The following is a 21,421-nucleotide window of genomic DNA, read 5'->3' as shown; positions in this document are numbered from 1 at the left end:
GAATTTTTTTTATCTGCAACTCGATTGCAAGAGGTGATTAGGCAAATTGAATATATTTAGCCGGTTTGACTTTTAGACCGTAGTTTCGATCAATCAAAAACATGCATGGCAGACCACGTGATCATTTAACTTAAAGCAATACGAATATATTCAAAATTTCTTTTTAAATCGATTTGTAACGAGACTGATTTTTCAGCTTGCCTTCACATACTTCCGCTTCAGTCACTCTTCCTATGTTTAATAGTCTAAATATAGTAATAACCTTAAATCTATATTATTAATATAGATAATATCTAAATAATATGTCTCTTATAATATTAATGTATTGAATGACTGTGTACTGTTGTTGTAATTATGTTAATGAATAAATACTAGAAAATACTGTATTGTATGTACACAGACGAGACTATAATTAAGAGTAAATATTAAAAGAAAAGCCAGTGTTTATTTAGGCGTAAATAAAAAGGGGCGAAAACTAATAAAAATCAATGTCAATATTAATCACCCGTAACAAACTAAAAGAACTTTACGAGTTTCAGGTAATTGATCCTCTATATCTTAGAAATGATCAGAATTATTTAAATGGAGTTGGCTACTTTCCATTTAGAACATAGGTAATTAAACCATGGGAACACTTAACTGAGAAACAGGTCTGTCATAAACTTTTTTCTAAATGAATCACTGCTTTAATATAAAAGCGAAAATGTATAAAAAGACTACATACCAAGAACTCCTACTGTAATTTTATTGTAATTAATGGTTTTTCAGAAAAAATAAATGCATTTATACAATGTATGATAGCAAACACAGGCAGTCCTTTCAACATGTATATGCAGTATTGCTTGAAAAAATTACGATCTACAATATAGGTATGTATATTTGGTAACATCGAACATGTATGAAGACACAAAATAAAACTACTACCTTCCACTATATAGCTTTTGTTTTCCTATGCCAACATAAAACTTCCCTTTAACAAGTTTGTCATTCATCATTGCGAAACATGAAACACAATCCACCGTCACATCTTTTTAAAACAACCCACACTTATATGTCATACAGATAGTTGTCTATATTAAATCTATCGCATTATTAGTTAGAATGTGGAGACAACTGGATCATATTTTTCACAAATCATTTGTTTCTGATATTGTATGACCACGAGTTAACTCTTCAAAATCCGCATGCAGATATTTACTAAAGACGGTTACTAGTGTATATACGGTCCGGCAGTAAAACGGCATATTCCGAGACCCTAGCTGCGTCCAAGTCCCGTCTTACTTCACATTTTTCTAGGGGCGCTCAACGTTGGGTCCGGAACGACATTACACGGGTAAGTATGCAATGTCTTAATTCATTAAGTACCAACAAATTTCAGAAGTCGGCCATCGGATAATATGTCATGGCATAAAACTTGCAAAATCATTAGAAATGGTGCAAATGGTAGCTTGAAAGGTCAGTCAGACGGTTAAGCAGCTAGGGTGTTCATTCTGAATCTGCCACTAGTGGTTAAATGTTAGACAATTCTCATTTAAAACGGCTCTTAGTTTTTTTCTGTTAAAAAAGCAAAAAGTATTATGCATTACAACTCAGTTTCAATTTATTGCATAAAGCATGTAAATACAATACCTATAGCATTACATACATCATGTAGGGTTTGCACATAAAACGTACCGGAAAGTAAAATGCAATTTTTACTAGGCTTGTACTGTGATGAAACATGTATATATTGAAATATTTTAACCGGAACTGATGCTCGTAATCTTTCGATAAAAGAAAAAAAATGAATCTTGTAATCTCAACGGAAAACATCGGCAATCTTTATCATGTTAGAAGAAGAAATATTAATTCTTAAATCCAATATTATGAAATAGTTAGATTTTATTAAAAATTTTGATACTGGACATATATCAATTGTCAGTCAAATATGTGACTGTCATGATTCCTATTTACTTGTTTGTACGGTAAATCTCATACGCATAAGATTAAATACAGCCTTTATGTAACTTGTCCCCAATTACTCTTACTCACATACGCAAGCCTTTATGTTAATTCTACCGTAAAAAGTCTCCCCGTACTTGAATTCAGTGTTGTTATATTTCCTGGTCCTTTGGAAGCATGAAGTACTTTCATTAATTTTGTAATAGAATTTCGTTCGAGCCGATGCTAGGAGGAATGAGGGGTGCTGCGCACTTTCAAGTACCTTTCATGAACAGACTCAAAAATGCCGAGTCTGCTGTTATTTTGCTTAGCTGTATTCTATCCGTCCGAAGGATCTTCTTACAGATCGTATTAATTATTCTCAATGACTGTGAAACTCCTATACTTTAAGTGAAATACAGCCTACATGTTACTCACTTGGGTTAAAATACAGCCTGTAAGTTACTTATTCCCGATTTCTGTATATCTCATTAACATGGTGAAAACAGGCTATATGTTACTTATTCACAAATCACTGTAAATCTTATACACGGAAGGTGACAATCAACCTATATAACAATAATTACGTTTTCAGAGTTAATGTTAATCTCATACACATAAGGAGAAATAAGGCCTAATTGTAACTTAGTCCCAATTACTGTTAACCTCATACCCTTAATGTGAAATATAGCCTGCAAGTTATATATTCACATTTACTGTAAATCTCATACACATAAAGCGAAATACAGCGTGTACATGTATAAGGTGAAAAACAGCTTGTATGTTACTTATTCCCAGTTACTCTTTATCACATACACTTAAGGTGAAATACAGCCTGTAAGTGATTTATTCCAAACTACTGTTAATCTCATGAACAAGGAGTAATACAGCCTTTTTGTTAATTATTCACAATTACCAGTATATTGTATTGCTGTCGCCTCTGCAATATTTAGATAGCGTTTGGGTATAATTTGTTTTGTAAGATATATGCAGTTGAAAATCTTGTTTGATAGACCTTAATGTCAAAGAAAGAAGAAAATAATAGAGTGGTCAGCCAACGTGACTTTGTTATCGTACACACAGGGAAAGTAACTGGATTCAAGTTATATTTTTGTTTATAATTTGTTTATAAGATTTTTATTACTCGATGGGCTATAATAAAATAAAAAAGCGCCGAAGACAGGGAAACTAGCTTTCCCCGGCACAAAGCGTCTGCCACATTCTCAATACGTTCTTCAACCACTTCGCTATAATCTCAGTGTGTACGTTACTTGCTCATTTAATCCATGGAAAGAACAACTTATTATTAAAATTGGTCAAATAATATAATAATAATAAAAATCACCAGAATCTGGCGATTTCCCCATGTGTATGACACCGAAATATCACATGAATTTCAATGCAGAAAAAAAAACTTTATGGTAAATTCTGCACGTTACATCAGAGTCTTTATCAGACGTCAATTTCTTTAGATGATGATGCAATTCTGTGTCAAAATCTGTTCAAATATTGAATTGCTTCACAACAAAACAACGGGAAGCTCTATATTTTTCTGTTTTTAAGTATGCCATTTTCCGTGGATTCTGGTGTATCATTGTTTTGTACCGTAACTCGTACTACATAGCTGTTGATATTTGACATTTGCAGGTACTTTTGGTATTCAGGAAGATAGTCTAAAATATGTCTGTTAGAAAGAAACTACCAGAAAAAAAACTGATTATTACCCCAAGTTAATCATGCGGCTTTCAAAGTAAATCAAGTTTAGTTTTTTGTTGTGTTTTTCATGAATGAATCGAGAAACATTTTGTTACATTTCCCGTTTGTTATAGATCTAAAAGTATTATATAGGAATACGAACTAAGATTTAAATATTACACATACCTTTATTGTCGTATAACAATTTCAAATGTCACAAGCATAAAGCATGTATAACTGAAATTCATGTTCATTCCTTCAACCAATGTGCATGACAACAGTACATGTGGTAGTATAAGTTTAAACATCAGGAAGATGAAATCAAACTTTATAAACAAAGACAAAACAAAAATAATGATAGAAGGAATGATTAATCAGATACTACAAAAACACAATCTACACATCTGTCTTCAAGAATCTATCAAATATTAGTTAAATGTTCAATCGAAACTCACATAAACACTGATTTCTCTGACACCGTTTTTATTCCCGCAATAACCTAAAAAAATCTTTACATTATGCAGTAAGTATAGGAGCATAGAATATATTCAATGGTTTAGATTAGATTTTTTTCGAGTTGTTTGTTTTTGTTTGTTTTGGGTTTAACGCCGTTTTTCAACAGTATTTCAGTCATGTAACGGCGGGCAGTTAACCTAACCAGTGTTCCTGGATTCTGTACCAGTACAAACCTGTTCTCCGCAAGTAACTGCCAACTTCCCCACATGAATCAGAGGTGGAGGACTAATGATTTCAGACACAATGTCGTTTATCAAATAGTCACGGAGAACATACGCCCCGCCCGAGGATCGAACTCACGACCCTGCGATCCGTAGACCGACGCTCTACCTACTGAGCTAAGCGGGCGGGCTTTTTTTTTTTTTTTTTTTTTTTTTTTTTTTTTTTTTTTTTTTTTTTTCGAGTTGAAAGTCGTTATAATAAGAGGGCCAAGATGTTCATATGTCGCTCACCTGAGTAACACAACAACGTAAATATATTTGACTTAATGATTTCATTGAGACAAATACTCTGACCAATTTTCATTAAGATTAGACCAAACATATGGCCTCTTGAGCGTAAACAAGTATTTTCTTTGATTTGACCTAGTGACTTACTTTTTGGCCCCACATGACCCAATTTAGAATTGTTCCGTGAAATTTTATGAAAACATTCTGACAAGGTTTCAGAAAGATTGGAGTAAAAACGTGGCATCTAGAGTGTAAACAACCTTTCATTTGGATTGACGTGGTGGCCTAGATTTTAACCTCAAGTGGTCCAGACGTGATAACAAACATTCTGACCAAATGTTATGAAGATAGAATAAAACATGTGCCCCGTAGAATGTAAACAAGTATTTTCTTTGATCTGACCTGGTTACCTAGTTTTTGACCCCAAGTGACTCAGATAAACACTCATCCTAGATTTCTTTGAGACAAACATTCTAACCAATGTATATCAAATCGAAAATGCAACCCCTATTACATACACAAGACTTTTTCTTTTATTTGAGCAGGAGGTCTAGTTTTTGACACCAGATGAAACAGATTCGAACTTGACCTAGATTTCATTAAGAAAATCATTTTGATCACATTTTACAAATATCCAGTCGAAAATACAGCCCCTATCACGCACACGCACACACACACACAGAGTTTCTGGTTGACTTGACCGTCCGGATAACTTAGATTTTGACCCCAGTTGACCCATATTCAAACTGATCTAACATTTCTGACCAACTCTTATGAGTTTCAAATTTAAAATGTAGTCTCTAAAGTATTAACAATTATTTCCTTTGATCTAGCATTGTGGCCTAGTTTTTAAGCCCACATGGCCCAGGTTTAAACCTGGCCTAAGAATCATCAAGACAATTATTCTGACTAAGTTTCATCAAAATAGAGTCATAAAGGTGGTCTTTAGACTGTTAAAAATATTTTCCTTTGATTTGCAGATGACCTAGTTTTTAACCCCGCATGACCCAGATTCAAACTTGAATTATAAGCTATCATAATAAAACATTTTGACCTATTTTCATCAGTTTCAAACTTAAAATGTAGACTCTAGAGTGTTAATAAGATTTTCCTTTGATCTAGTTTGACCCAACATAACCCAGATTCGAACTTGGGCTAAAGATGATCAAGAAAATTATTCTGACCAAGTTTCATAAAGATAGGTTCATAAATGTGGCCTCTAGGGTGTTAACAACCTTTTCCCATTATTTTGAACGGGTGACCTAGATTCTCCACATAATCCAGGTTCAAACTTTACCTAAAACTCATCAAGACAAACATTCTGAACAATTTCATATAAGTTTCAAACTTAAACTGTGGCTTCTAGAGTCTTAACAAGATTTTCCTCTGATCTAGCATACTGACCAAGTTCTTGACCCCACATGACCCAGTTTCAAACTTGACCTAGAAATTATCAAGACAAACATTTTGACTAAATTTCATAAATATCGGGTTACAACTTTGACATCTAGAGTGTTCACAAAGCAAATATTGACGGACGACGGACGACGCACGCCGGACGCCGACGGACGTCGGACAATGACCCATCACAATAGTTCAACTTGACCACTTCGTGCTAAGCTGAGTTGCTAAATATGAAGCTTAAGATAGTGCACCCGTAATCGGCAATTTACGTGATCCCTGTATGCTATTTCGGCATTTTTTACGTTAAAACGTTATTTGCGCATTGGCCTATATTTATCGAAGAATGTCGAATTGGTTGACGTGAACACGTATTCACAGGGAAATTTGCGTGTGTCATTACGGGTCCGCTACCTTAAGCTTGAGGAGTTTGATAATCAAAGTTTGCATAACGTCAATACAAATTAGATAATAACCAATATAATTGAGTAATTGGCATTAAAATAATGTACTAGTATTTTGAAACTGCGAACAATTACATGTATTAATTGTATGTTAGCAACTGTCTCAAGTATTTTCTATTTCTTTACAATTTTGTTATTTCAGCATAGGCATTTTCAAATATTTCAACAAAATTTGATGGAAATAGGCCGCGTGTACCATTTGCTGCTGTTCCTATCCACCAACCTTCGTGTGCTGGATCCACATTAGTTATAATGTCGTCTGGGTAAATAGATATCTCGTTGTCTTCTTCTAGATAACATTAAAATAAAAGTTTGATAAGAAACTAGCATATGACTTCGGCAAGTTTTATATCAAACAAGAGCTGTTTGAAAAAAAAAACTTGCCCCCTGATAGCCTTAGATATTAAATGACCTAGATTCAACAGCAATAGGGGTTATCAACTGTAAAAGACCAACCATCCTATAAAATGTGAAGCATGTACGTCAAAAAGACGTAAGGGTATCGAATTAAAATGAATTTCACGTTAAGTGACCTTGACATTTGCCCCGTGACCCGGAAATTATTAAGAGTCATCTTCTGAAGGAGACTGGATAAATCAGTTTTGCTGATATTTATCTATAAAGGATCTGATGCTAGGAGACCTTGACCTTTTACCCAGTGACCAGTAATTAGTAAAGGTCATTTACTTAAGGAGACCAATCGACCTATGAAATTTAAAGTATGTAGGCAAAACAGATCTTAATACATTGCATTAATATGGCTCAAAGTCAAATAATTTTCAAGATAATAATCAGAAATGGATTTAACCAATTATAACATTGTGACATTGACCTTTGACAAAGTGACCCAAAAATCAGTAGGGGCCATTTACTGTTCAAGAGCAACCTCCCTATCAAGTTTTGTGATCATAGGCCCATGCGCTCTCAAGTTATCATCCGCTAATTATGATCAGCCTCCATATCAAGTGTCGTGATCCTAGGCTAAAGCATTCTCTTGTTATCAGTTATCGTCCGGAAACCTTTTAACTGTTCCAGGCACTGTGACCTTGACCTTTGACTTTCTGATCTCAAAATCAATAGGAGTAATCAGCTGGTCAATAATTAACCTCCCTATTAACATTCATGATACTAGGCCCAAACGTTACTGAGTTATCATACGAAAACCGATTGGTCTGCGGACAGACAGACAGACAGACCGAGCGACATCTGCAAAACAAAAAATCCCTTCTTTGAAGGTGGGCATAAAAACAGTTATTGTGCTGGTAGTGCTTTCAAAGTTTTACCGAATAAATTGGGCAAATTGTCATGACCTAGAATCTTTATCCACAAACAGACTAACACTTGCATACGAATGTACACATCAGTTCTAGTCATTTGTGACCAAGATATCATTGCCAACTGCACGAAGTACCATGGGCCTTTACTCTTCAGTAACATGTCCTGCAATGTCAACATGATTATCAAGGACCATTTAGATCCGTAATCATTCATCTAGTCCAAGATCCACCAAAGAGATATTCACAAAACACTTAAGAGACTGCAATCTGGTTATGCCTCCACCGTTTTGGACCTCACATCCAATATACCATCCTTAAGGTCGAGTTGGTGTAGCTGTGATAAATAACTTTACTATTACGCTGCGTTCAATTGAATGTAATGGTGAAAATGACTTTAAACATATCAATGATTCTATGATTCTCTTTACGACAGGCAGGTCGTGATGCTGAAGATTAATGATTCTTGCATACCAGACGGGGATTTCTGGTGATTTTTCCGGTGCTGGTAAACTCCATCTTACACCCCGGGGTGTAAGATGACTTTCGTGCTGTAAAGGACGTATAACGAACTACATATGTACAGAAGATGTGTGTAGTAATAATAATGTTTTTCGTAAAACGGGATAAAAATTCAATACCTTGATAGTTCTTCTTTGTTCCCTATAACATATTTCTCGAATCAAAAAACGTTGTTTTAAGGAATTAACATAACGTTTCACTGCAAATGATAAAACAAAAACCGGAACTCTTACGTAGTTTTCGTAACGTCATGACGTACTTCCTGTTTACGGACGTAAAGTTCCCGCCCTTTGTTAATACGCTATTATAAGAAAAAAGTGCTATAAGAAAATCATTTGTTTGAATTCATTTTTTACTCTTTTTTGTTCAATATGGTATGCAAGAAAAAGATTCTATCACTGGTTGTAGGTGCAGATGGGAATATCCGGCTCTAGGGTAACTGTTTACGCGGTTACTCGGCTGGAGTCTTGTAACCGCCTAAACAGTTACCCTCGAGACCGGAAATTCCCATCTGCACCTACAACCAGTGAAGGAATCATATAGTGTTCTTAAGTTATTAGGCATGCATCAAGACGTTCATAGACCTATCAATGTTCGCATTTATAAGGTTCTGTTATTTTTCTGTATCAGCCGTTAACGTCTTCGGCCTACACCGGAAGCATGTCGTGTGACAACGCTGCAGTTCACTTTGAAACATGTGTTGCGAAGACAGCTCAAATGAGTTAACAATACTCTTTTGAGGAACATTCTTTAAACAGGACATTTTTGTTACATGAACAAAGTATACCTCCGCCAAACATAGGCATAGACCAGCAATTGCTTGCATTTACAAATAAACAAGGTCCAGTTGCAATACACAGTTAAGGCCATATAGCGACTTTGAAGTTGTTAAAGGGGAAAGAATACCCTAAGTTCCCCTCCGGGCATTATTGCAGGCAGGAATGAGCACACAGATAGAACAATTGACCTTCCGCAAGCAGTACCACCCCGGGAGATTAATTATTAGCTGGAGATCGATGTCGTCAGTTGTTGTCGTACTCGTAGTTCTTGCGAAAGAGCGCCAAGTTCAATCTGCAAGTTAGGCACTAAGTTTGTCCGTCTGACCTACATATTGTATATCCTGAGCTCTGTCGACATCATATCAAGTTATATGTATTTCAACGCGAAATTAATGCAAATCTGTTCATATACGAAAATTTTACTTTTATAAGTATATCATGCGTCAATATTTTATGGAACTTTACTTCATACTTTGGTATTAATTGTGTTTCCCTGACACCCGCATGCAATAACAGACAACACAATCACAGTTACAGTTATATCACTTTTTCTTCAAGACAAAATGGCAGCCTTTCAGTTCTTTAACGCAATACAATGATGTTACAACCTTTCATCATTTTCATTCTTCAGACATGAAGATACATCAGTAATCATGAAAGGACATCCAAAGTAGAACTACTGGAATAGTTTTAAAAAGTGAATAATTTGTTATAATTGTAGAAAACCACAGTCAACAGAAGATAAAAACTAAACATACTGAAACTGCAACTAAACCTGCTTTACTATTGTCACCTACGCCCAGTACGTGTTATAACGCTAGAAAATACTGGCAGGGGTGGAAGAGGGTGGGGATAGGTTTATTGGTTTGGTTGACAGTTCATATCTGTGCGTTGTGAGCCACTTGTCATAGATTTATATTTGTATTGCTGTGAAAGGGACATTATGTTGAGTCTTTCTCAGGCAGGCGTTAATACGGCTTTAAGGAGGTAGGTCACCTTGTTACCAGGGTTAATTTAAATTATCTGAACCACGGCAACTTTTAGTATTGCGTGTAATTTAATATCTTAACTGCTACAATCTCAATTTCGTTTATCTCTGTCCCATCAAGCACAATTTTTATCTAGGTTTGAACTGCATGGCCCTCCAAAGGTATTTATATTGAAAGAAGAAGGAAAATACGGATATTTAACAATATTCAGTGTATTTTGGTTTCATTGTAATCCGTAGAAGTCTGCGTAATTGATAATTTTACTAGTATGTGCGTCAGGTTTCTGATATAAGCTTAAACTGAATATGTCGCGGGCTCGTGTTTCCGTGGTAACGCATTTTCTCTCATTTTTAAATAACTTTTTTTCGACGGCTTTAGTGCCATTCTGTTAATAACCAACATGAAAAATCTGGGTAATATTATTACTAAAATACCAAACACTTTACATGGTATCCTATTTTTTTCTTAAAGTTGAAAATTATCACATGATGGCAACAGAGATGTTTAAAATAGCTTATTTCTTGCTTTATATCGTAATTTCTTATAAAGATATTGTATAAAATTATCTTTCTTGTTGATGATGCTTTAAAACATCTTATTTTTAACGTAAAAAATATTTTCGTGTTATTTGCATTTTTTAAAAACAAATTGCACAGCTATCATTATTCAGAGCGAAAGACTCATGAAAATATTTCAGCAAATATTTTCTGTTCAGAAATAGTTCAAACTAGAGCTATCACAAAAGGTGATGAATGTACCCCCCGCATGCACTGACACAGTACATTGCAATTTGACGCATACAAAATTGCATAATTATGTGGACTGTATGTATATAGACTGTATGTATACAGTAAAGTAACAAAAAACAAAGTCCCATAACTATGCAGAATATTTATCTAAAAGAATGTAACATGCACCTTGCACAACTAGGGTTAGTACTGATCACTTGTGTGAAGTTTCATTAAATTGTTTGCAAGGGTTTGGCAGATTAGGCACGCACAAAATTGCATATGCAGACTGTATGTACATAGTATGTTAACAAGAAACAAAGTCCCATAACTCTGCAATCTTTGTCGCTGAAAGAACCTAACATGCTCCATGCACAACTACTGTTGTTACTGATCACTTGTGTGAAGTTTCATTAAATTGTGTCAAAGGGATGAGGAGAGATGGTGCACACAAGATTGTGACTATGTATATAGTATAGTAACAAAAAAACAAAGTCCCAGAACTCTGCAATTTTTTTTTCTAAAAGAACCTAACATGCCCCATGCACAACTACTGTTGGTACTGATCACTTGTGTGAAGGTTCATTAAATTCTGTCAAGGGGATAAGGAGAGATGGTGCGCACAAGATTGCGTCTACGGACAGACGGACAGACAACCTGAAACCAGTATACCCCCCTTACAACTTTGTTGTCGGGAAGTAAAATAAAGAAAATGCACAGAATTACGTACTTTTAAAATTAAATGCTATTCATTTTGCGCGGTAACTGACACATACCATCATAACGTCAATGACGTCATTTTAAGGCAACAATGTCTTGAAGCGTTTCTGCGGCAATTTATTAATCATTTCTGTATTATTAAACCATAAAGCATCAGATCGGACTCAGATTCATAATTCTTTTTTTAAGAAGGATGGACATACAAACACATTTAGTTTGTCGTAAACGATGTCGTAAATCGTAACGTTAGCTTCCGGTTGGGCATATGCCTACATACAAATATTAAGGTAACTTACCTCCTTAATAATACATCACGCAATCTGGGCAATATTCTGAATACGGATCATTCGTGTTTTCGTTAAAATGGTTGATACTATATATCCTCAAAATAAAACTACCAATTTGGACACAGGTTTATCTTTTGGGATTCACATTTCCCTATATAAAATAATATCATACAAACTGACATTTATGATAAGAGAGATGCGTTTTATTTTACTAGAGTTAATCTTCCTTATTTAGATGGGAATATACCCCTCGCAACATCTTATGGGACATGTAATAACTAGAACGTGTTATCATATGGAACATTTCAGTGAACATAATCAATACATGATCATTTTTGCTTTTGTACATTTGGTTACCAATTGGTTCATAAGGAATTCACCTTATGGGATAAGATTTGCTGCCTATTTGTTACACATATGTACGCTGATGTAGGATTTTATTTTGGGAGGCCATCGGAACATTGTAACAAGGCCATTCCCTGTCCTTGTTTTCTTTTTTCAACATGATTACACGCTCCAGTAAAGCCTATGTATATATTTTTCCATAAAATATTGAGCTGTAACTCTCCATCTAAATTAAAGAAATTTTCAAGCAGTTATAATGATTTGTTTCATAATTTTTTTGAACTTGATACTAATGTAGAAAATATACATGTACCTGCATCATAATCGTATAGGACTTTTACAGCAAATCCACCAGTTATTTTAGGCTTTCCACTGTTGTTTCGCAGCGGGGTTTGTGCTGTTGTTCCTATGTTCTGTTCAGACTGTTGTGAATCTATTCGTTTGTCTGAAAGTGGCGATTGTTATACGTATAATATTTACTGGAAAACATATCACTCGTACTTCAGTTATCTTCAAGTTTGTATCAAGCCACTTTCCATTTAAAATTATGACGTTCATTTCGTTCATTTTGAACAGCAAAAGGAAAGGCGCCAACTTTATGTCATCGCTGCTGAACGATAACCGACCGCTGTTTTGACGACGACGTCTGCGTATAGTCAGGCAGAACGTTCCTTAGATGATTTCGCAGTTATTCCATGTGTTGAACAGAATGGCCGGGAAGCTGATTTTAATGTTAAATGCCACAAAATATGTGAAATTTATAATTTTATCTTGTTCACAAATGGAAAGGAAATACAATGTATATTATAAATATAAGAAATGAATATTTTTTTTCGGTGTCCGTGCGAAATGAACGTCAAAATAGGATCGGCAAGCGCGATTCATTTTTAATTTGCCGATCCTATTCTATCGTTCATTTCGCATGAATACCGAAAAATTCATTTCATTTCTTAACTAAAGTCTTTCACTGTCTAAACATTTAATCATAGTTTTGTTAATTCTTGAAAACCGGAAATGTATGTCTGCTATACACCTGGGTGTGTAAATTTTATAAAATAATTATACAGTAAGTTAAAAAAATATTTTCCTGCCTTACCGGGCATAACGACACTACTGACATTTATGTCTAAATCTGCTGGCACTTCATTCTGCTTTTCTTCCGTCAAAATTCCTCTCCTGTATACGTCTTGTATATCGGCATCTCATGAAATAAAAAAACCATGTTATTCTACGAGTTATGCAAAGATAGTAATATGTATATAGAATACATTATTTTTGTGAATATCTACTTGTATTTTAAGGGACGCATAATCTGATTACTAAAAAGTAAGTAATATCAACAGCTAGACATGCGCTAGGGAGTAATGACCTTGTAACAACAAATTTGTTTTTATTGTAATTGGACTCATATGGATTGTTCTGAAATACTTCAATGTGATGCAATTTAGCGAATAATCGTATGGTGAATTTGTATTTGGAAAAGAATTAAACTCATTGAATTTATATGATTATATCTCGTACATTGAAAACGAGTGTCAGCTTCTACAGCAACATCAAATTCATGAATAAAATCTCCGAGGAAGTAAAATGTTGGACGACATTCAGGGCGTCGATGCCAACATTCTAGCATTGTGACATAAAAGGCGACAGGGCAAAGTTCAGGATCGCCCTTGGGCTCCGGAATTCTGGATCCTTCATGCAAACGGCGTATCGTGTCTTCTTCAACCAGACCTACAACACATATATGAAACAGACGTAAAAAACTGCTTTATTAATTGCTGCGATGCCGACCTTGAGGCAACTGTCTTTCTGGCGTACATATTAAGCTAGAATTAGTCAAATTGAAACCACATATTCATTGATACAAAGTATCCAATGATTATATAAATAACTACACTTACTGTCTATAAAAGATTTTAAAGGTGACGAAAACGCTCAAATGTTCAATGGTTTTTTGTTCTAAATAATTACATTTAGAAAGTATGCTTTTCATGAGTAGAAGACTTTTAAAGACATTTCTATTTTTAGTTATAGTAGCCCCTAAAAGAGGCCAACGCCCCCATTTGAACAAAATTGGGAGAGAACCTTATAATGATACTACAGACCAACTTCTTCCAGTTGTTCATAAGAAGAAGTCGTTGAAAGTTATTTCTAATTCTGAAGAGGATCTTATAATAATGATACATATCAGGTTTGATGGAAATTCTTCGAGCAGTTCATGAGGAGAAGTCGTTTAAATGTATTCCTAATTTTGGCTCTAGCGTTCCCTCAAAGTACCTATTGCCCCCATTTGGGAGAGGACCTTCTAATGATGATACAGATCAAAGATTCTTCCAGTTGTTCATAAGAAGAAGTCGTTGAAAGTTATTTCTAATTTTGGCCCTAACGTCCGCTAAAAGGGACCAAGTAGCCCTAACTGAATAAAATTTGGAGAGGTCTTTAAATGATGCTACAAAACAAGTTTGATGAAGATCCTTCCAGCGGTGTTTTTTATTCTAATTTTGGCTCTAGCGGCCCTTTAAAGGGGCGTATTGCTCCCATTTGAACAAAATTGGAAGAGGATCTTATAATAATGATACATATCAAGTTTGATGGAAATTCTTCAAGCAGTTCATGAGGAGAAGTCGTTTAAATATATTCCTAATTTTGGCTCTAGCGTTCCCTCAAATGGGCCTATTGCCCCCATTTGGGAGAGGACCTACTAATGATGCTACAGACCAAGTGTGATAAAAATCCTTCAAGTGGCCCATGACAGAAAGTAGTTTCAAGCTATTTCAAATGTTGGCTCTAGCATCCCCTAAAAGGTGCCAAGTGCCCCCTTTTGAACAAGTTTGGGACAAGATCTTAAAATGATGTATATACCAGCTTTGCTGAAGATCCATGATAAGTTGTTTTTTTATAAGTTTTTTTTCTAATTTTAGCTCTGGCGGCCCCTAAAATGGACCAAGGTAAACCATTTGAACAGACCTGATAGAGGTCTATGCCAGGATGTTACTAACCGAGTTTGGTATATTTCTGACCAGTAGTTTCAGAGGAGAAGATGTTTATGTAAAAATGTTGACGTAGGACGATGGGCGACGGGTGATTGACGATGGACGACGGTCGGCAGACGTCGGAGTATCCACCTGTACTAATAGCCTATCCTGAATAAAGTTCAGGTGAGCTAATTAAAAGCATTTGTTTTACTTTATCTTTCTAATAATTTAAGAATATGGCATGCAAGAAAAAGAATATATCACTAACTGAAGATGTGGATAGAAATATCTGGCTCTCGGGGAACTGCATGTTTTACGTGAACTCGGTAGAGCCTCGCAACCGCCTAAACAGTTATCATCGAGCCAGATATTGCCATCTGACCTTCAGCCGGCGAAGATTCTTATAATCTACTCGTTTACGTAATAAAAGACATACTACAATCGTAAAAAATTAACAGAACCATGTTTTATATATCTAGACATTACGAATCGGTTACAGGCCACGTGTATAATTCACTCGAGCTGCGCCATTGCGAAAATATTCCGCAAGCGTATAAACTCTTGGTATTGTGTCGATACTGTAAAACATGGTTCTGCATTTTAGGTTCGCAGTTTTTATGAACTGTAATTCTCAAAGCGATTACGTTTTTCAATTTATTTGAAATGAAACGTGCTTTATTGTGGTTGCCAAAGTAGACATACTATTTTCATTCCATTAAATTAGTGTCACTAAAAGGGAATTCAAGTGAATCATTCTTACTAACTGTTCAGTATTATTGTCTATGGCTTACATATCGAAAGTTATTTGTAAATTATATATTACAAGAATGAAGACACCTAACTAATTTCAAATACAGTTTTGAAGTGTCCCATTACGCCTTCCATTTAGTACAAGCCGTTGTTATATGAGACCATCCGAATCTAATTGAATGTATTGACTAGATATAGTAACTAAAGATATAAAAGACAATTTGATCAAAAATAATTGGAGTAACAAAAACGGAAATTGGTACATGGTCCCAGGATGGTGAATTTTATCCATTTTCTATTAATTAATGCAAAATAATTTGGTAAATGTAAAACACGGTCTCATAAAAAGTTCTTTAGTTATGTATACCAACATGGTATAAATAGATTAGAAAATGAATCATACTGGGATAAAACTTAATATATTAAAGCTGATATCTTAATATAACATTTTGGCTGCCATCTTGGATTTCAGAGGTATTAAGTACTAAGTACGCAATCAAGTAGCACTTCCGAGCTACTGTGAAATCATTAATATTCATGGGGGACTAATTTTCGTGGATTTCGTGGTTGAGTAAATCCATAAAATTTAATCCCAACGAACAAGTAAACTTCCCATTCATTTTATGTTCAAAAGTTTGAAATCCACGAATTCATATCCCCATGAAATTGCCATTTTGACCAAAACCACGAAAATTCATGCCCACGAAATTAAATAATTTTACAGTATTAGATAATGGCCATGGAGGAATCCTTATATTTTCCGAGTCAAAGTGGCATTTCCATGTTTAATGTCACCCAGTTTCTAGTTTTCATTCATTGTTGACCTATACTTGACACTTTGGTAGCTTTTACAAGGAAAGTTTTGTATATATAGAAATTTAAATGATAATTGTAGGAAGCAGATAAAGAGATATTTTAACAGTGACCATTCTCTATAATTATGTTATAATTAAAAAAAATTTGATGCACAATGTTCGATATTGTTACAATAAGCCCGTTATATCTATATCATAATTCACTTAGGTGCGAGAGTTGATGACAAAGTTACTTGCATAGGATATAAAAAGAAATGTAAATACATCCTAGAGCTCCGTTGTCTAATTTACATTTTAGTTAATATTTATTCGCATGGGAATTAATGCCAGAAGGAAAAGTCCAAGGCTGTTAATGCTCTTTGAAAAAGAAAGATGATTACGCTTATTTACTTTTCTGGAAATGATTACCAGAATTAACATCTAGTCCAACACTACATATTTTTGTGTATCAACCTGCAAAATCTTATTTGGTTTAACTGTATGAGTAACTGCCAATGGAAATTAGTGCCATCAGCAAAAAGATTAATATTCGAACATATACCTTGAAATGTTTGAATTTAAACAATAAATGAAAAGAACCAAGTATTGCTCTTTGTGGAACTCCAGAAGCTATTGTCACACAATCCGACATTGTATTAGGAAGGACAACATGCTGTTCTACGAATTGTTAAGTAATCAGAGAACCATTGTTGTAAACTCCTGGGTACCGGAAATGTAAATTTAACTTAAAGACCTTGGTGTCAAACTCTGTTGAAGGCTAATCTTATTGGGCGACCTGTAGGTTTCCGCTTTTTATTTTGCTGATAACAAAGAATACAACCCTTATTTCTTTACGCTAATTTAATCTGTATTAAGAATTTCTTATCACATATATAATTGCCAGAAATATATCGCTTGATCTACAGATTACATTTCTAGAAACCAGAACCTATAATTTGTCAGGAAAAGGTTTTGATGCACTATAGAAGTCTTTTTAATTGTATTTGTACGGCATAAAACGTGTCAAGTTCATTGGCCCTTCACACATGTGCGCATACGAGGTCAATACATGTAAATATGTCAGCACATTGGTATCAATTACAAATTTATGCAATCAGTAAAGACTAAGAATGATTCAAACGCGTAGAAAACCGTTGATTTGTTTATGCTTACCTGCATATGGAATTTTTCCAAACGTGACGAGTTCATACAACAATACCCCAAATGACCACACGTCCGATTTTATGCTAAACTTATCTTCGTCATCTATTGCTTCTGGTGCAGTCCATTGCCATTCATTTTCACCTTAAAAGAAACATTATGTTATAATATACTCAGACGATCTTAACAAGAGTCGGTCTATATCGTGCTAGTAAATAAGAACTACGATTCTTCTTTTATAATTCTTATTTATTTTGTTACCATAGAACATTTGATTTCACTACACGTGTGCAAAATGTCATTTGTCGTAATTTAGAATTTGTTGGCAAATAGGGACGAAAATAACATATTTCACACTTACCAAAAGTCGCTCAAAGACATGTAGTATACATTTTAATATTTGCGGAAAGCCAGGTGTTTCGGACTCATTTTTGTTATAACTGCCAAAATAAATATATCTATTTCGCACATTTTTTTTTATCAGAACGTACTTATTTCGTGTCTGTATAGTCCGATAAAGGCACCCTTTGAAATTGCACAGACGTGGACGTTAAAACATGATAATATACATTAAATTTTGTGATTTAAGATAAAATAGAAAGTGAACGCCTAGGGCGATCGATATCAGGTATTTCCAAGGGTCCAACTCAACAAAATCTTATCATTTAATCATGTGCGGTAGGAAAACAAGGTCTGACTTATTATACCTCCAATCTGATTTGGCATTCTCTGGTCGTCTGTCCGTCTCTCCGTCAGAGACAATTTGTGTCCCACATGTGGCCAAAAGTATTTGATATGCCGTTATTACTCTCAACCGAAATATTATTTAACATTAGAAGTTGTGCACCTGAGAAAAACTACTCAAGGTGAGTAAGTTTTATCGCCCTGTGTCTATCGTCCGTTATCGGTTACATTTAATACTCTAGAGATCATAATTTTGGCTCAGTCTAAATACGACTTGGTCAGCATGTTTGTCTTGATAAGATACCACTAGAGTTTGAAACTGGATCAATAGTAGGTTACTTTTAACTCATAAAATAACCTTTTAAACACTATATAGTTCATACTTTCTACTCGACCTATATGAAATATGGTCAAAATGTTTGTCTTTTATAAAATATAGACCAAGTTTGAAACTGAATTATCTAGGGGAAAATGCCATTTAGGACAAAGCATAGAAAAACAGACCATACTTCTAACTGATCTTTATGAAACATGTTTAGAATGTTTAATTTCATAAAATCTAGATATCAAAGAAGTGTCAAAAACTACGTCATATTACAGAAAAAGGAACGCTCCTTAGGCCATATTTGCTACCAGATATTTATAAAACGTAGTCAGATGTTTTCTCGTAAAATTTAAGTCAAGTTTTAAACTGGGTTATATAATTTTAAAGACAAGGTCAATGTGTCATCATACTACTAAAATATTCTTCAAACATTGTCTACCATTTGGCAGAATGTTTACAATCTTTGTTAAGTTTGAAACTGGATTATCTGTTGTTAAAAACAAGGTTATAATAATAATAATAATAATAATAATAATAATAGTAGTAGTAGTAGTAGTAGTAGTAGTAGTAGTAGTAATAGCAGTAATTATAAAAATAATAAGATATGTATTTGATGACCAACACTTACAATTTTACGAAACATTTATCTAAAATATTTCAGTTAGGTAGATAGGCACCATGTTTTGCATAGATTTGTTAACCATCACTGCTAATCGATATTCTACACGGTAACTAAATTTCAGCCAATTTAGACCGTTATAAAGTTCGAATGCATTACATTCTATAGGCTGTGATACATTCTGACCCAAGACGGCTAACGCAGTTTGTCTATGATACGACCGAGCCACCTAGTGTGCGAGTCAAGATCACCCAGTTTCAATATCTGCCGAAATTTTGATCACACATCATTCTGAGTATGTTTCTGATTGGGCCAAAATTGTGACCTATAGAATGCTAACAGTGAAACTAGCAACGACGGACGACGACAGATGACTACAAACGACGGACTCAGTACTACCACATTAGCTCTCCTTGGATATTTGTCCAGATGAGCTAAAAACAAAAACTCAGATATTAAATAACCAGGACGGCTACTCAAATACTTTAGCGATATGTGTCACACACATGCAATATGTGTCGCACGCATTTCTGTGACTTTCAGACGGACGAACGAACAGAAAAGTCAAGTCTATATCCCCACCGCAACAATGTGGCATTATAAGCAAGACCTTATCACCATTACATACTATAAATAAATTATATTATAATAAATTATATAGAAGATGCTCGTCCTAGGTGTTCACACTCCACTGTGTCTTAACAAGAAAATATCAAATAAGCAGTTGAAACAGTCATTCGTTTTGTTTCATACTCAGTACCTACCTTTTAAATGTTTATCATTATCACTAGCTTTCATCAGCCCAGGTAACTTTGGATGTACTATCTTCAATTCGTTCAATCCACATACAAACACATTTTCAGTTTTTAAATGTCTATGAACAATGTTTTCCTTCTCTAAAAACGCCATACCATCAGCAATCTAGATAAATATTCAGTGTGCTTAAAATGCACATTCGTTACTGGCATGACAATTTAAATAGATATAAACGGACAAAATTCCTTAGAAATAGCCAAATTCCAATAACACAGACACTCCTTCGACCCCAGGTTTAAGCTTGTTAAGGATTTGCACCAAATCACACCCTTCTCCACCATATTTCAAAGCTATATCGCAGTGTGAATAAGAGTTAATGAAAAATAACAAACCATATTATATTGTACGCTTGTACTCAGTGCTTAAAATTGCAGAAGGGCAGATCAAACATCATTGAGGACCCGACCAAACATGCCGAAAGTCAAGTATCCCAGTAGCCAAGAACTGCCTCTTGTATCTATGGAAGATTATTTATGCAAAAATCCTATTATTGTATTTGATCAAACGCTTTATGATTAATGACAACTATTATTGCATTTGGTAAAGTGCTTTATTGTTGATGACAAACGCATGCTACATGTTGCAATTTAGATCACTTATATATGGATATAAGTAAACCAATTAATGCTTTAAATGCCAAAATCCTTAGTATCTTATGTATAGCTTCATGATAATTTTTCAAAGTATTGTTTCTAACGCCAAGTGCCAAAAGAGAACTGGTAGTCATTTACTTGATTTGGGCTATTGGAGACTAGTTAAATGTTAGCAAATATGTTCTCTCATTGTTAATCAACTGTTTTTATTACAGTTATTACATGCATACACTGTAATGTCATTAAGTACTTGTGTAATGTCAAGAGAGCAACGATTTCTGTATTGCGCTTTATGCTTATTCATATACGTAATTTCATGTCTTCATATTTTGTTAGCTGGGTCCATTTTCGTTTAAATGAAGAACGATAACTCCAGCTTACTTATTTGAGAATACAGTTAATAGCTGATCCCTTCAAGAAACTCTCGTAGAAAGAGGTAGCTGGGGTTATTAATAAAACCCGGCCCGGCCCAAACCACGGAAATAGCCGATTCCGATTGTACGGAAACCACCGGAAACTTACGGACGGAAGGCTAATATAATTACGAATGGTGATACCGTCATCTTTATCAAGGCCATTATGTGTATTTTATTTCATTATTACAAAAGTAGAAGC

The 21,421-nt window shown here is 34.7% G+C and overlaps 1 protein-coding gene across 1 annotated transcript; it reads right to left on the bottom strand.

Moving 5' to 3' along the window:
* Positions 1–4,523: 4,523 nt before the first annotated feature.
* On the bottom strand, positions 4,524–20,314 carry LOC128555665 (tyrosine-protein kinase Src42A-like). The gene is made up of 6 exons (XM_053538720.1): positions 20,162–20,314; positions 17,782–17,913; positions 13,611–13,820; positions 13,186–13,290; positions 12,403–12,534; positions 4,524–6,734 (listed from the first exon to the last, which is right to left on the bottom strand). Exons 1-6 carry the CDS (start codon positions 20,304–20,306, stop codon positions 6,568–6,570), a joined length of 891 nt encoding a protein of 296 aa, XP_053394695.1. The 5' UTR covers positions 20,307–20,314; the 3' UTR covers positions 4,524–6,567.
* Between the last annotated feature and the right edge of the window lie 1,107 nt (positions 20,315–21,421).

Source organism: Mercenaria mercenaria, chromosome 3 (assembly GCF_021730395.1).
Source record: "Mercenaria mercenaria strain notata chromosome 3, MADL_Memer_1, whole genome shotgun sequence".
In the NCBI taxonomy this organism is placed as follows: domain Eukaryota; kingdom Metazoa; phylum Mollusca; class Bivalvia; order Venerida; family Veneridae; genus Mercenaria; species Mercenaria mercenaria.
This window is presented reverse-complemented; position numbering and strand designations above follow the sequence as displayed.

Bases quoted from the DNA above. Each gene is read 5' to 3' on its own strand.
- LOC128555665 (XM_053538720.1), bottom strand. From the start codon at position 20,306: ATGGCGTTTTTAGAGAAGGAAAACATTGTTCATAGACATTTAAAAACT. The intron at 12,535-13,185 runs GTAAGGCAGGAA...CGCCACTTTCAG, and splicing joins CAGTAGTGTCGTTATGCCCG to ACAAACGAATAGATTCACAA. The intron at 6,735-12,402 runs GTACATGTATAT...AATGTTATCTAG, and splicing joins CCTATACGATTATGATGCAG to AAGAAGACAACGAGATATCT.